Source organism: Spea bombifrons, chromosome 1 (genome assembly GCF_027358695.1).
Source record: "Spea bombifrons isolate aSpeBom1 chromosome 1, aSpeBom1.2.pri, whole genome shotgun sequence".
Classification (NCBI taxonomy): Eukaryota; Metazoa; Chordata; class Amphibia; order Anura; family Pelobatidae; genus Spea; species Spea bombifrons.
The window spans coordinates 2,061,724-2,078,724 of NC_071087.1; the positions used below are offsets into that span (position 1 = coordinate 2,061,724).

Sequence of the window (17,001 nt, forward strand, 5' to 3'; positions counted from 1 at the left end):
ATTTGCAGGTATACATAAATAATGTATGGACACACAGCTTCTACAGAATAACACACAAACCCAGCTTTGCTGGTACAGATCAATTGGAATTCACGTAAAAACACATCAGCCCTGGCGTCCACACTGCCCATATAGAACCTGGCCAGCACCCAGATAACACACATTTTTTCCAGTGGAAAATATTAGTGCCCCCTCAGTTTTGACTGTTGTATCTTATGTGCCCCCCCTATATATTGTTACTAGAGTCGCCACTGACTTTGAGATGGGGGGCTAAAAGTAAACCAATGTCCGAGTTCTGGCTAAATTAATTTCTACAAATTGACGAAATCTGCAAATTTTGTTAAAAATGCACAAGTCTGTTAGTGGGACTATTGGTTTTTGAGGGGATCAAGTAGTAATGCTTGTGAGTTGATTTTTCCTCTTTAATGTAATATGTCTATAATTTGATCCATCCATCTATCCATCCATCCAGATATGGACTTTTCCAATCTTGAATTTGACTGGCCCATCCCTGCCAACTTAAAAGCAATTTGAATCTAGTACGGGCGCCTGCAAGCTGCTGAATTGTAAACATAATTTTCCTCAAAGAAGGCCGAGTGGAGAAACACTAAAGGGGATTCCTGAGAATAGCTGAGGGGCTTCCAGTTGGTGAACCTCCAACTAGCGTTAGAAATAGACAATTTTATTTTTTGTGCTTTTTTGCAAAATGTGTTTTAGTGTAATGGTTTCCGTTTATTATTTAGTTTTTTCTGTGTGTGTTTGTATATGCAGTGCGTAGAGATTAGGTTAGGACACACGCAGGTTAATTTGGCAATTAAAGGTTAATTTCTCACACCTGTGGCTTTTTAAATTGCAATTAGTGTCTGTGTATAAATAGTGAATGAGTTTGTTAGCTGTCACGTACAAAAGGGTGCAAAAAAAATAAAAACAGCCTGAGGGGTTAAATTCCCTCACCGTATTAGCCTCTACCTCATCTACTGGGAGATTATTCCAATTATCTACCACCTCCTCAGTAAAGTAAAACATCCTTTCATTACATCTAATGTACAGCTACTCAATAAATAACCCAGACATATATTAGCCATCTAATGTCCTGCGTTATATGAATAAAAACTAACAATACACCGTCAGAGCCATCATATAATTCCTTCATTTTTTATTTCAAAATTAGTTCCCAGCCTCTAATATTTACTACATTAAGAATGAGCTGATACATGATCCGATTTTTTTTACAGTTGGGTGGTCAGAGTAACATTATTTTCCTCGAATAAAACGTTAGTAATTATTCATAGTCGTGAGCTATTATATTAAAAAGGCCTTGTCCACCTTCTTTATTACGATGTGCGACGTCACACAAGAATAGGAGAAAAACACTTGCTGACGCTCATATGCAATCATTTTATGGGATCTCTGTACTTTTCTGCCAATTTCATTGGCTCTCCAAATAATTGAAGAATTAGTTTATTTACAAACATAAAATAATGTTTTAGGGTTTTCTGCATAATTCCATAATGCCTGTGATGGTACCCAGGCGCTTATAAAGTCAGCAATATTTTCTATAGTCGTTCCTGTGATTAGCCAGCAGAGGGCAGTCATTAGAGATCCCAGCAGAGTCTACATGGACCGTCTGAGGTCTCAACAATTTATGCTGAGTGTCGCTACACATGATCAGTCAACATGAAATCAGTAAAGCAGACTTGCCAGTACACATATTGATATAAGATATTTCACTTACGATGTCATAGTACGTCCGTGGAGCATTAAGACATTTAATTCCCCAACTGTATTGACCTTTATTATATCTACGGATTGTTATTTCTGCTTTGAAATAATTGTGTTTTTGAGTTAATTTCTGGTCTAAATATAATTATATAACATTTTGCAAAAAATATACATCCTAGAAGTCCAGCACTTGAAGCCACTATGGCAAAAATCTCTACGGCCACCATGTTCTTCCCTTTGGTGCTCAGATAGGCCGGGATCATCGCAATCCAAACGCTGCAGAACACCAGCATGCTGAAGGTGATGTACTTGGCCTCATTAAAACTGTCTGGTAATGTCCTGGCTAAAAAAGCTATAATAAAACTAACAGCTGCCAGAAGCCCCATATAACCCAGGACACAGTAGAAGGCGATAACCGAGCCCTCATTACACTGAACGATGATCTTTCCCTGATAAGAGTGCATGTCCAGCTCCTGAAATGGGGGCGAAATGGACAACCAAAAAATCATAATTATAACTTGGACAGATGAGCCAAACAAGACAACAGAAGCAGACAGTTTGATTCCAAGACATTTTCTCCAGACACTGCCAGGTTTGGTGGCTTTAAAAGCGACATAAATCATGATAGTCTTGGCCAGCACAGAAGACACGGCTAATGAGAAGGCAACTCCAAAGACAGTTTGGCGTAGAATGCAGGTTATATCCGTAGGACGACCAAGGAACAGAAAGACACAAAGGAAGCTCGTCATGATGGAGACCAGGAGGATCATGCTGAGGCTCCAATTATTGGCTTTTACAACTGGAGTATTTTTATAGGAAAGAAAAATCCCTGATACTGTAACAGTTAGAAGACAAAATAACATTGAGAGTGATGTAAATGCTATAGCAACTCCATCATCATAGGACAAAAAATCTTCCAATTTGGGAACACACAGATCCTTCTTCTCATTGGACCATTCATTATCTGGGCATTTTGTGCAGGCCTCACTATCTGTAAAAAAAAAAAAACACACACAATTTTTTATTTCATGAAAAAGATTTACCGTATTTGCTAGATTATAAGACAAGTTTTTTTCCACAGCAAATGCTCTGAAAAATACCCCTCGTCTTATAATCGGGGTCGTCTTATAATCAGACCTCAACTAGGTCTGACTATGAGGCTAAGATCCAGATCCCCCGCAGCGATGCAGGGGACCTGGATCCTCCTGCCCCCCCCCAAACTTACCGGTACTTCTGAGTCCCCGGTGCTTAGTCGGGGCAGCGTGTAGAGCTCTACTCGATTCGCGTAGACAACTTCCGCTGCAGCTGGGAGGAGGTGCGTCCAGCAGCGGGGGTTGTCAGTGTCCATCGTGCAGACCTTCTGCAGCTGTCAGAGATCAGAGTTCCCCGTGATCTCTGACAGCCGGGGAAGGTCTGCGCGATGGACGCAGACAACCCCCGCTGCTAACCGCACCTCCTCCCGGCTGCAGCGGAAGTTGTCTACGCGAATCGTGTAGAGCTCTACAAGCTGCCCGGTGCTTAGTCCGGGCAGCGTGTAGAGCGTTACGCAAATCGAGTAGAGCTCTACACGCTGCCCGGACTAAGCACCGGGGACTCTCCGGTAAGTTTGGTGGAGGGAGGGGGAGGGAGAGTTAAATGGGGGGCATAAGGCATTTCTGAAATGCCTTTTAACCCTCTATACGCCACTCTGCCTCCTGAAATGCCTTATAACTCCCTATATGCCACTCTGCCCCATAATATGCCTTTTAACCCCCTAAATGCCAGAGTGGCATATAGGGGTATAAGGCAATTCTGGAGGCAGAGTGGCACATAGGGGGTCAAAAGGCATATCATAGGGCACAGTGGCATTTAGAGGGTTAAAAGGCATATCATGGGGCACAGTGGCATATAGGGGGTATAAGGCATTTCTGGGGCAGAGTGGCAAGCCAGGGGGCAGATGTGCATAACTGGGGGGGCAGGTTGAAAAAAAAGGAAATAACTAAATATTTTTCTCAATCATAGCTTTATTAAAAAAAATGTCGATTTGTTCACACAGTCAATTCCGGTGCTTCCTCTCTATTAATGAACCAGTCAGACTTAAACATTATTTTTGGTAAGAATATCAGAGTATCAGGTAGGATATACCGGTCATACTGGAGATTTCTCCCTCTGAGCACAGGACGCAGTCGTAGCAGCAGGAATGGATCCCAGACCCCGGGGCTTTTCTGTAACCCGGCAAACAATTTTCTGAGCACTGAGATTTTGGAATCTAAATAAGAAACATATATATTTTTTTAAATGCTGATTTTTTGTAAAGCTCCTAGAGCTCAGTCTTTACTTTAAATGGCATTGTACCAAGTTACACTATCCGTAATATCTGTAATCTCATATCGGTTGTAAGGTAGCTCTGTAACAATAACACTGTTTTTACTCACTTGTGTAAATTCATGTTTTATATACAGTTAGGTCTGAAAATATTACTGACACTATTTGTATTATTTTGGCTCGGTACACCACCGCATCAGATTTGTAATGAAACATTCGAGATCTAATTGAAGTGCAGACTTTCAACTTTAATCCAAGGGGTTTAACAAAAATATCATATGAAACATTTAGGAATTGCAGTAATTTTCATACACAGTCCTCTTATTTCAGGGGCTCAAATATAATTGGACAAATCAACACAATCATTAATAAAATGTTTATTTTTAAGATTTAATATTTGCTCTTTTGTGATACTTCACAAAGGGCTTTACTGGCATTGTCTTCAGATGTTTGTTTGTGGGTATTTCTGACGTTTTGTTTCCAACAAGTGAAATGCATGCTCGATCGAGATGAGATCAGGTGATTGATTCGGCCATTAAAGAATATTCCACTTCTTTGCCTTAAAAAACTCCTGCATTGCTTTTGCAACATGTTTTGGGCCATTGTCCTTCTTTAAAGCAAAGCCCCGTCCAATCGACATCACATGGCTGAATCTAAGCGGACGATATATCACGATACACTTCAGAATGCTTCTGTCTTCTGTCACATCATCCATAAACACCAGTGCCATTGGAAGCTATGCATGCCCATGCCACCACACTGCCTCATGTTTTACAGAAGATGTGGTCTGCTTTGGATCATGAGCCGTTTCAAGCTTCTTATGTATATGTTTCTTCCCACCCTTCTGGTACAGGTTGATCTTCATTTATTTTTTCTGTTCAAACAATGCTGTTCCAGAACCGGGCTGGTTTTATTTTTTAGTCTAATGTTTTCTCTCTTTTCTTGGGGTTTATGAATAGTTTGGACCTTGTCATGAACCCTCTGTATTTGCTCTTTTGAAGTCTTGTCTTCATGGTAAGACTTGGATAAAGATATGTCTACCTCCTGGAGAGTGTTCTTCACTTTTCTGGATGTTGTGGAAAGAATCCTGTGGTCATCCACCACTGTTGTCTTTCATGGAAGTCACAGAGCTCACCAGTGTGTTCTTTTTTCCTTAGAACATACCAATCTGCCAGCCCAAGACAAAATGCTGCCTGGGGCGAAGTTTAAACCCCCCCCCATTATCTACCCTTCCTCTCCCTCCGTCCCTGCCACCCCCATTATCTACCCTTCCTCCCCCCCCTGTACTTACCTTTCAGCAGCCCTGCGGCAAATCTCCCTGTTCGGTCTCGGTGCTGGCTTGTAAAGCTGAGCGGCGGAAATGGCGTCATCTTCCGGCGCTTATCATTACAAGCTGGCACCGAGACCGAACAGGGAGACTCGCCGCAGAGGAGAGAGAGAGGGGCGCCGAGCGGGTACTGACAACTTGACCACTCGGCACCCCTCTCTCTTCCGCTTTAAAAATAAAAAAAGCGCGGGGCGGTAAAGTGCAGCCCCTTCAAAAGTGCCGCCTGAAGCAGTTGCCCCACTCAGCTCCATTGTCGGGCCGGCCCTGCTCACCACTCATAATGTCCCTGCTAGCTCTCTGATGTTTGACCAGCTTCCAAATGAGAATGTCCTTCCTTGAATCAACTCCAGACTTTTACCTGCTTAATTGATGAAAAAATAATAAAGGAATGGCCCGCACCTGTCCATGAAACAGCTTTTGAGTCAATTGTCCATTTACTTTTGGACCCTTGAAAAAGGGAGGAGCTCAATATTAAAGCTGTAATTCCAAGACCCTTTGTCCAATTTGGATGTGAATACCCTCAAATTAAAGCTAGGACTGCATTATTCGTTACTTAACTGTAACCTTGAGTTACTGTGGTAAACAACCAAAATAACAAACTTGTGTCAGTGTCCAAATATAACTTTATCTAGGAAGAATATTCTAATAACAAACAAAGAAAAAACTTTTCACCTGGTTAGCTTCGTTATTCCAGATTATTAGGCCGGGTTTGATGTTAAGTTGCTGATCAGCCGGAGCCCACGGATCAAAGACACCGACCACTTTAAAGGATTCAGTTTCATCCTTATATCCAATCCAGTTCCGAATTATGTGTGGGGTAACATGCTCCCCATTTTCATCAAAATATAGATGAGAGGTTTGGTCCTCGGCTTTCAGATTTCTTATGTAATGGTGCAACTTTTAGTAAAAATAGAAAAGTACTGAAATATAATCAGCTGTTCTTTATTTTCTGAATCGACAATTTGTAATGTATCCTTCAACATATGTGCCTGCCATTGACACGCCATGACAAGAAATCTCTCTCATTCCACAGGTTTTATCTCCCAGTATTTTCTGTTACCTCTGTTTTCTCTCTCCCTCACCCAGTTCACTCTCTCCCTTGCCTCCTCTCTCTTTTACTCCTATCACCCTCTCTATCTGTCCATCTGCATCAAAGCAATTGAAGCAGGAAAGGGTAGGTCAGAACAGAGGGGATTCAGAGGATCAGAGAAAGGGGTGTCAGATCAGAGCAGAAGGGACTCTGGGTGAAGTGAATCAGAGCAGGTAGGGCAAGAAGGGGCTTGGAGGATCTGCGGGGAGTCAGAACAGAGAAAGCAGGACTGGTTCAATCAGAGCAGAGGTGAATGGGAGGGCAGGTGAAATCAAAGAGAGGCCCTGGAAGGAATGGGTCAGAGTAAAAGGGTCAGAGGTGAGCTGGAGACAGCAGAGAGAGGCAGACAGGAACACCACAAACAGACGCAGCCAGGGGGGGGGGACTGCCCTTACCACTAGGGACATTTTGGGCATGACTCTAGCCAGGAAGCGAACTGGCAGAGAAGAGATGCTGGCACCACCACCACCAGCAGCAGCATTGAAAAATGGGAAAGGCGAATGAGTGGGCAATTGGCGACCCACTCACCTGTTTCACCCCAGGGCAAAGCACCCAAACACTGTCAGTCCTAGACGTTTGGCAGCGGACTTCCAGAGCTCAGACACAAGGCCCTAGCGTAAGCTGGCCACTCCGGCGGAGGTAGCAGGCGTTGCCACACCGCAAACAGACGCAGCCAGGGGGGAGAAACTGCCCTTACCACTAGGGACATTTTGGGCATGACTCTAGCCAGGAAGCGAACTGGCACAGAAGAGATGCTGGCACCACCACCACCACCAGCAGCAGCATTGAAAAATGGGAAAGGCGAATGAGTGAGCAATTGGCGACCCACTCACCTGTTTCACCCAAGGGCAAAGCACCCAAACACTGTCAGTCTTAGACGTTTGGCAGCAGACTTCCAGAGCTCAGACACTAGGCCCTAGCGTAAGCTGGCCACTCCGGCGGAGGTAGCAGGCGTTGCCACACCGCAAACAGACGCAGCCAGGGGGGAGAAACTGCCCTTACCACTAGGGACATTTTGGGCATGACTCTAGCCAGGAAGCGAACTGGCAGAGAAGGGATGCTGGCACCACCACCACCAGCAGCAGCATTGAAAAATGGGAAAGGCGAATGAGTGGGCAATTGGCGACCCACTCACCTGTTTCACCCCAGGGCAAAGCACCCAAACACTGTCAGTCTTAGAGGTTTGGCAGCAGACTTCCAGAGCTCAGACACAAGGCCCTAGCGTAAGCTGGCTACATTGGCTGAGGTAGCAGGCGTTGCCACACCGCAAACAGACGCAGCCAGGGGGGAGAAACTGCCCTTACCATTAGGGACATTTGAGGCATGACACTAGCCAGGAAGCGAACTGGCAGAGAAGAGACGCTGGCACCACCAGCAGCAGCAGCAGAATTGGGAAAGGCGAATGAGTGGGCAATTGGCGACCCGCTCACCTGTTCCACCCCAGAGCAAAGCATCCAAACACTGTCAGTCCTTGGCGTTTGGGAGCAGACTTCCAGAACTCAGACACAAGGCCCTAGCGTAAGCTGGCTACATTGGCGGAGGTAGCAGGCGTTGCCACACCGCAGCAAGTGCAACCAGGGGGGAGAAACTGCCCTTACCATTAGGGACATTTCAGTCATGATTCTAGCCAGGAAGCGAACTGGCAGAGAAGAGACGTTGGCACCAACACCAGCAGCAGCAGCAGCATTGGAAAAGGTGAATGAGTGGGCAATTGACGACCCGCTCACCTGTTTCACCCCAGGGCAAAGCATCCGAAGACTGTCAGTCCTTGGCGTTTGGGAGCGGACTTCCAGAACTCAGACACTAGGCCCTAGCTTAAATTGGCTACACCGGCGGAGGTAGCAGGCATTGCCACACTGCAGCAAGTGCAACCAGAGGGAAAAACTACCCTCTCCATTAGGGACATTTGAGGCATGATTTCAGCCAGGAAGCGAACTGGCAAAAGATGCTGGCACCACCACCAGCAGCAGCGTTGGAAACGGAAAAAGGTGAATGAGTGGGCAATTGACGACCCGCTCACCTGTTTCACCCCAGGGCAAAGCATGAAAGTCTGTCAGTCCATGGCGTTTGGGAGCGGACTTCCAGAACTCAGACACTAGGCCCTAGCGTAAATTGGCTACACCGGCGGAGGTAGCAGACGTTGCCACACCACAAACATGTGCAACCAGGGGGAGAAACTACCTTAAACATTAGAGAAAAAAAAATAACTTTCCAAGCTAAGAGCTGGGTAACCCAACTTGGGCAGATTGAATTTAAGGAAGGCAATCTGCTCCATCAGATGAGGTGCCATGCGTGAGCGCTGTGGACTCAGTATGTTTCCAGTCATAGAAAACACGCGCTCACTTTGAACAATGGTTGGCGGACATGATAGTAGCTGCTGCGCAACCCATGAGAGTGCAGGCCACACACTCTTCTTTTCATCCCAGTAGCTAAGAGGATCAACATTAGGCGCAGAAGGAACTTCACAGAGGTAAAGTTTGACCATTTCAGCAGCACTACTCTCCTTTCTGCTGCTAGCTCTGTCAGATGGTCCAACTATACTCCCAAGTGCCTCTTCCCAAAACGCAGCTGCTCCACTCAGCTGTGTTGTGCTGCTTGTGGCACAGCTGCTGATGCTGCTGCTAGGAGTAGCAGGCCACATCATCTCTTCCTCCTCCTGCACCTCTCCCTCCTCGGACAGCATTCCCATTTTACGCTGCCAGTCACGCACCTTGTTGACCAATTGCTCCCGGTAGCTACTGAGAACATTAAATTTCAAAGCTAGCTTTCCCTTAATTCTTGGATCGCAAAGGCACGCTAGCATCATTTCGGGACTCTCTTCCATTCGTTTGCGAAGGTGTACTTTTAGCAGATCCTTCAGCTTCCTGACTATGGCTGCTACGTCAGGATGTAGAGTGCCACCTTGAACAGCCTCACGGTTTTCAAGGAACACATCCATCTTGCTGCCTAGATGGGAGAACACTGGGATTACCTGGGCCAGACTGGCAGTGTTTGAGCTTAAATTTTTTGTGGCATCCCTGAATGGTTTAAGGACTGCCACTAGCTGGGCGATCACTGTCCAATCCTCCCTATTCAATGGAGAGGTAATCCCAATATTGTGCTCTGAGGCAAGATTATGGATTGCCCTCTGCTGCTCCAAAATCCTCTCGAGCATGTCTAACGTGGAGTTCCACCGTGTACTGACATCCTGACGTAGGCAGTGTACGGGAAGACCTGACCTCTCTTGCTCTTCCCTCAAAAGTTGGCTAGCCTTAACACTATGGTGAAAGTGCCCAGCGATCTTTCTGCAGCGGGACAGAACTACTGCTGCCACATTAGTTCCTTCTGACATTGCTGCCTTCACTACAAGATGGATGATGTGGGCTGCACAGCGCACACCAACAATATGACCATCTCGCAGCGCTTTCACCATATTGGCACCTCCGTCAGTTACCACAAAACCAACTTCAAGATTGGTGCTCGCCTCTGCTCCCACCCAAAGGCTAAACATTTTCCTCATTGCATGCAGAATATTTTGGAAAGTGTGCTTTTCATCCATCACTTCTGCATGGAGAAGGAAAGATTGGTAGCCTGCTGCAGCAGCTTCCTTAGACACACCGGGCTCCCACCAGTGTGCTTTCAAAGAAAGAAAGGCATGCTGGCCGCTAGGTGCACTCCACAAATCTGTAGTGAAATGAACAGACTGACCAGCAGCCTTGGAAAGCTCCTCTTTCACTGCTGCAACACAGGACCGATACAATGAGGGGACAATGTTCCTGCTGAAAGTGGAACGTGACGGAACTGTATATTGTGGAGCCACAGCCGCCATCAATTGTTTGAAAGGCTCCCCTTCGATCATAGAAAAGGATGCCCCTCCAACAGCAATGAACTGACCAATCAGTCGCGTTACTTTATTGGCCTGCTGTTTGGGCATTTGGATTGGAATGCCACAAATTGTTCTAGGGTGGGCTGGACATGCAGTGCTCCAACCTGCCTTGGTCTCTGGCTGCCAGCACTAGCTGCTGCTGCTGCTGCTGCTATTGGCTCAGAAGAAGAAGCTGTTGGGGTTTTTCCACGGCCACCAGCTATGCTGCCTGCACTAAGTTTTACTTCTGCATCTTTCCCCAATAGCACAGCGTTGTGTTGAGTGCTGAGGTGATGCTTCATGCTAGCACTGGTAAAATGGCCAGACACTTTCCCTCTGCTTATTAGCTTCCCACAATGTTTGCACTTTCCATAGCGCCCTTCTTCAACATTTTCAAAGTGCTCCCAAATTGGGGCGCGCATAGCCTTGGGGTGTGCCTTGGGTGCTGCTCCTACTGCTTGGGGTGGATGAACAGAGGCAGAACTAGTGGTGGTGGGACTGGTGGTAAAAGTACTGGCCATAGTGGGACTGCTAATTGCTTTAGATTTGCTAGGTTTTGCTGCTGCTGCTGGTGGTGGTGATGGTGATGATCGTAGCGGAGAAGGTGGAGGCTCAGGGGAAAATTGTGCACTAGTCATTTGGACACTGCTCCCTGAGGAATCTGATTCCTGACCACTCATCTCCTCTACTTCCTCTGGCTCATAGTCTAGCTCTTCATTAGCCAGATCGAATAGAATTCCTGCTAGGCTCGAGCTAAGACTGATATCGTTGTGAGACTCGTGACTAGTAGTAGTGCGAGCAGGAAGAATAGACTCTGCACTTGGCCTCTCAGTCTCAGGCTCCTCTGCTACCTCGCTAGGTGGAGTTCCACTATGTGTAGCCCTCTCTCTAACTGTCTTTACAAAAATTTTGTAAGGACTTGGTGGCTTGCTAGAGGTACTAGGAGGACATGGCGTGGCGGTACCAGTGGGAACAGTAGGCGCAGCACTAGTGGTGGTAGAGGCGGTAGAGGTGGGGGTGGTGGTGGTGGTTTTCCCTACAAAGGAATGAGATCGCTTTGGTTTGGGACCCCTCTGAGTCTTGCTGCTAATTTGGCTCTGCTTGGTACCTTGCATGCTGCTTGTGGATGGGGAAGATGCTGCTTGGGGCAAAAGGCACTTCTGTTTAGTCACTGGTACTACTTGTGCTACCCTTTAACTTTGAACGTGCTTCTGGTGCTTTAGGCTTTCCGTAAAAAACCATAGCTTGTGGGCCTAGCCGCACTACTACTGCCTGCTTTTGGTGCCTTTCCTTTACTTGATGATCCTTCAAGCAATGCTTCCCCAAATGATAAGCGAAAGCTTGGCCTACTTGGCCGACTAGACTGACGCAAAGGCTTCTTAGAACTGGTGCTGGTGGTGGTGCTGGTGGTGGTGGTAGATGGAGCTTGTCCGTCCTTAGTCCCAAAAGGAGGATCCATTTCAAATTTTGTGTTGTGTGTGTAGTGTAGTGTAGTGTAGTGTTTAAAAAACTATAAAAAAAAATAAATAAAAAAATAAAAATAAAAAAAAGGAAAAACGAATTAAAGACAAAAAAATTAGAGGAAGTTCTCTTCAGTGCTACTGCTTAAAAAGTAAAACTATGCACTACTGCACTGTGCTGTTGTGTGCAATCTGCCAAAGTGCTAAAATTATTTAAATTATTAACTCAAGATTAACTATTTAATAACTAGCAGTATTTTATTTTTAATTTGAATTTACACGGGCCTAAGAGCTTAGCCTACTACTATGCTAGCCTAAAGCTATATTTCCTTACTATAAGTCTACCTCTAGGCAGACGCTCTCAAACCCACTAAGGTAAAGTGAGGTTAAATCAGATTCAGTATGTGATTTATTAATTAATATTAAGTTATATAATATTAATAGATTAGAAATAATTTACTTATATATTATGTATTATAGATAGAAGAATATAGATTATGAATTAGAATTTAGAATTAGAATTACTTATATTATAGATTATGAATTAGAATTTATATTGTTATATATTATTTATAATATATTATAGATTAAGATTAAAGAAGATTAGCATTATTTTAGTACTACAGCTAGTAGCTTGAAGCTTTGCTTAGTACAGCTCGTCACAGTCAATTTTTCTTGAAAAGAATTAGAAATAAAATAAAATGTCACAGCAAAACAGTTAGCTTCACTGCTTGCTGCACTCACTAGCCCAACAAGTTCACTTCACTGATGGACTGAGGTGAGCAAAACACTAAGGGTACTTTTAATAAAATTGAAATAAAATGTAAAATAAATGAGAAAATCTTTGCAAAACAGTTAACGTCACTGCTTGCTGATCAAAAAAAAACACAGCACTTATGCGGCTGCACTCACTAGCCCAACAAGTTCACTTCACTGATGGACTGAGGTGAGCAAAACAAATGAAATAAAATGAAAGATTAATTAAGAAAAATTGACTCGGTCTCTTACTGTTGCTAAAACAAAGCACAAACTATAGAGCTGCAGCACCAGTACTAATAAGATTAGCTGAACTATACGCTAGTAGTAATTAATTAATATTATTACTTTTATTTATAGCTAATTTAATTAACTATTAAGATAAGAAAGAATTATAGAATTATTGATATTACTGATTTTAGATTAGACACTAGTAGATGTCTTGAATGTCTACAGTACACTCTACACTAGTATACTATTACTAACTATAACTGACAAATATATATAATTTTATAATGAATTCAATTATTAATTATATTAATTAATATTACTGATTTTAAATTAGACACTAGTAGATGAATGTCTACAGTACACTCTACACTAGTATACTATAGTGTATATATATATATATGACTGACAAATATATATATATATATATAATATTATAATGAACTATTAAATTATAGATTCTATTAAATTATCATTTATAAATTCTATTTAATTTATTTAAGCAGGACAGGCAATAGGCACTAGTGCCAGCCCAGGGCAAGGGCACCCCAGTGCCACTGAGGCACTGAGTGCACTGTCAACTCAACAGCACTTACACTACAGTTGATGACAAATTAAATAAAAAAAAAAATTAATCAAATTATTATTATTAATTATATTAACTAGCACTGAAGTGAGGATGAAGTACACTGTGAGAAAGGCTTACCAGTCTCACACAGAACAGAACAATCTCTCTCTGTAACGCTCAGATGCAGCACAGCAGTGTTGCCAAAGCAGTCATAGCGAAAAATGAATGGATCTCTCAGGCAAGCTCTGGTCTTATAAAGGCGCCTTCAGAATTAAAAAAACAGCAGCACAGGCATTGGACGAGACCCTTAGCGTGACGTCACAAGAGTGAGCTGATTGGACAGACGAGATCAGCTCACTCCTGTTTGAAATTTTGGCGGCTGCGCGGCAAAAACGAAGAAAATTACAAAGAATCTTCGATTCTTCGTAGTTGTGAGTCTTCGTATTCTCCTACGTTTTGCCGGCACTGTATTCTCTTCGGCGTGTCTTCGGAACGAACAAAAAAACGGCCTCTTCGTGCTCGTTTTCATGTTCGCCCGAAGACGAATGCGCAAGTCTACTAAGAACACTTCAACTGCTAATGCCCCTGAATCACTCTCTTTTCATGATTCCTGACTTACCTGATGTTTGTAATGAGTTATTTTATTTCGATAAGGTTTTTTTTCCTGAAATATGTACATATTGTGTAGGGCTTTGGCCATCGCAAGCACTGCATTATTCACTCGAGAAGCATCCCCGTTGTTGATAAAATTAACAATGTCTTTCAATCGTTCTCTCCCAGTACAGTTACGAAGTGACATCCCAAAATGAATTTCATAATACTGGTTTTTATAGGGATCTGGAGACAAGCATTCATAAGCTGTTACCCACAAATCTTCCAGTAACTTGTCATTTGGGTAGCTCTTTGGGTGAAATTTCTCAAGGAAGAATGAAAGTTTTGGAACATGGTCGCTGTAATACGGTTTCAGAGTCAGAGTGCCGTTAAATACATCAGAGAAAGACCGAAACAGAAATGTGTTTGAAGACCACGTTGTGCCAAGAATTACATATTTATTGATTAATGAATGTTTTGTTTGCTTAATAATAAACATAAAAGCTTCAGAAAAGGAACCACAAAATACGATAACTTGAGATGTTGATCTTTCTATTGTTTTGGAAGCGTATTCAAAAGTTTGATCCATGCTTTGAAAATAATGTATTTTTATTACATATTCAGCACAAATGCCATCCTCTTTCATATACTTTGTCAGTACTTGGCTTTCCTTGTCTCCACTTTCATCATCGGTGGTTAAAATACCGACCCAGTTCCAGCCAAAGTGTTTCAGCAGCTTGGATAAAATATAATAACTGACATGGTCATTTTGAACTGTTCGGAAAAATGTCGGATAAACTCGTCTGTCGCTGAGCACGGAATGCGTTGCGCCATAACTGATCTACACGAAAACAAATGGATTATAACAGATGCTACAACCACCCTCTCGAACACTGAAGACTTAGTTAAATAAAAACTTTTACCCTTATGAACAAAGACCGTCTTACATGGTTTTACTGTGAATGAGTGAATCCTTTACAGCACTTTTGTTCAATTGTAATTTCCCTTTTTCACGTTTACTTTATGCGAACACAATATACATTATTTATTACAGGACAAGCAGAGCTTTCTTTTGAAACCACATTAGTGCATAGCACGGTTTATTGGTGTCTAAATGAGCCTCTGCTCCAAGAGCCTGACTGGCCCTGTATAATGCGTATTTCATTCAGAGAGATTTCTGCAAGAATTATGAAATCAAATACATTTATCTTAGCTGGATGGGAGTGTTGGGAACATGTATAAGTACTGCTGTGCTCCTGCTTCTCTTCAGGGCTTGAAGCTTAGTCTATGGAAACCAATGAAGTTGATACACACACCTCATAAGTGAAGCTCTTATGACTACAAAAGGGGCTTCTTACTGACTGATCCTGTCACATGACAGGAAGTTGAGGCATACTGTGCCATTACTGACAGTACTAGAGGAGTGGAGTCGGCTTGCGTTTCTATGAATACCCCTGCTACAAGAAAGGGACTTAATGCACCAAGTAGGCCCCAACAGCCGCAGGTGCAGTTTTATGACAACGCCGGAGCTTCCGGAAGCTTCTAGCCTGGAATTTGTACAATCACTGCTGAAAACTGACTGGAAAAACAGAGAGACAAGAAATTGCCCAGTATGTACGGACAGAATCCATCACATGCCACATAATATAGACGCTCGCTAAACACAAGGGTGCTTAAATCCCACCAGAAGTGAGCCTAGGGCTGATGGTTTTGGGTGCAGGGTTTGAGATAACTAACATCTATTGAAGAGATTTAAACAATTGTACTAACGGTGCATATTCTGCTCACCTGTGCGTACCCATACATGCCAAGGATTTGTGCCATGGGTATGGTGGTGTCGGAAAGTTCATCCCCAATAAAACCAGCCAGGGTCCCTCGTTTAGTACAGGAGTAATTAGGGACGGTCTTTCCTGGTCCAGATAAAATCTGAAGGATGCTTTTTACAGTCTTTTTTTCATTAGAACATGAATCAAATAAATGATATCCTACAGTGATATTTGGTAACATTTCCGGATGACTGTTGATCTCCCCAATAGCAAATATAAAGGTCAAAAGATTTTTATAGAAATGTGGAATAGGCCTGTGGAAGTAGTACAAATGTAATTTCTTTCTTTAAAATTAGTCAGTTGCAGCTGTAGGAATGTATATACTTTGTTAAGAAAACTGTAAAGATATTCAAAACAAAAGGCAAAGAACAACCCATTCATGCTTAGACATAAACTGATTGTAGTGAGGTGATCACTAGCGCCGCTGGTAGGTTTTTCACCTGCAACAGCCGCTATTCCCCTGAGGTTGAGCTTCAGTGAACTAAAGCTCTCATACTTGTCACCTGCCATCTTACCTACTGCAGTCATAGCTGGTCTCCACAATACATGTTTTGCTCCTTTACAATTAATCACGATTCCTGCCGCCAGGGGATCTTCCTCGCCTGACGCTTTATTAACACATCTTACAGTTACATTGTAGTAAAGCAAGGACCTCCACGGGTATTTTTCTGTAAGCCCACATTGTTATGCGTCTCATTCATCCATTATATGAGAAAAAACATGACTGCCCCATGGAGTAACTCATACGCATTTAAAATAAAGAGGAAAAGTCATAGAAGTCCAGGTGTGTAAGTAGACCATGTGTCTAGTGAACATACATGCACATTTCTACCCCCTCCACACCCTTACAGCATTCAAAACAAGCTAGGACTACCTAGGCTAACAATGATCACAGGAAAAGTAAAAATAAAAGCCAACTTATTGGATCTGTGGACTCTTCTACAAAGAACTTTACAGGTTATACAGAGAATATGTTCTTACATTTCTGCTCTTCTGGAATAAACTCCTCTCCTGTACTTTCTTAAATCACTTTATGCATTTAAATGTTTCTTTCTCATGTTTATTTATCTAAAACATTTGTGATTTCTGTATTGTAAAGTTTTTCTACTTACTCCATACAAGCCATCATAGTTATGATTCCATCTTCACGATAATCATTCATTAAGTTATTTACTCTGAACACTCCTCCAATAATAATGTCTCCATCTTGAATATATTTGTAGTCCTCAAGACTTCTTCTGATCTCCAGATGACAGGCTGGAGGTGAGCTCTGGGAGCCAGATCT

General features: G+C 43.1%; 1 protein-coding gene across 1 annotated transcript; it reads right to left on the reverse strand.

The window, feature by feature from the left end:
* Positions 1–1,802: 1,802 nt before the first annotated feature.
* On the reverse strand, positions 1,803–16,226 carry LOC128467746 (vomeronasal type-2 receptor 26-like). Its single transcript, XM_053449454.1, has 5 exons — positions 16,213–16,226; positions 15,679–15,970; positions 13,919–14,731; positions 3,847–3,970; positions 1,803–2,713 (listed from the first exon to the last, which is right to left on the reverse strand). Exons 1-5 carry the CDS (start codon positions 16,224–16,226, stop codon positions 1,803–1,805), a joined length of 2,154 nt encoding a protein of 717 aa, XP_053305429.1.
* Between the last annotated feature and the right edge of the window lie 775 nt (positions 16,227–17,001).

Bases quoted from the DNA above. Each gene is read 5' to 3' on its own strand.
- LOC128467746 (XM_053449454.1), bottom strand. The intron at 14,732-15,678 runs GTGAGCAGAATA...GTTTTCGTGTAG, and splicing joins GCATGTATGGGTACGCACAG to ATCAGTTATGGCGCAACGCA. The intron at 3,971-13,918 runs GTAAGTCAGGAA...TTTCTTATTTAG, and splicing joins TAACTCATTACAAACATCAG to ATTCCAAAATCTCAGTGCTC.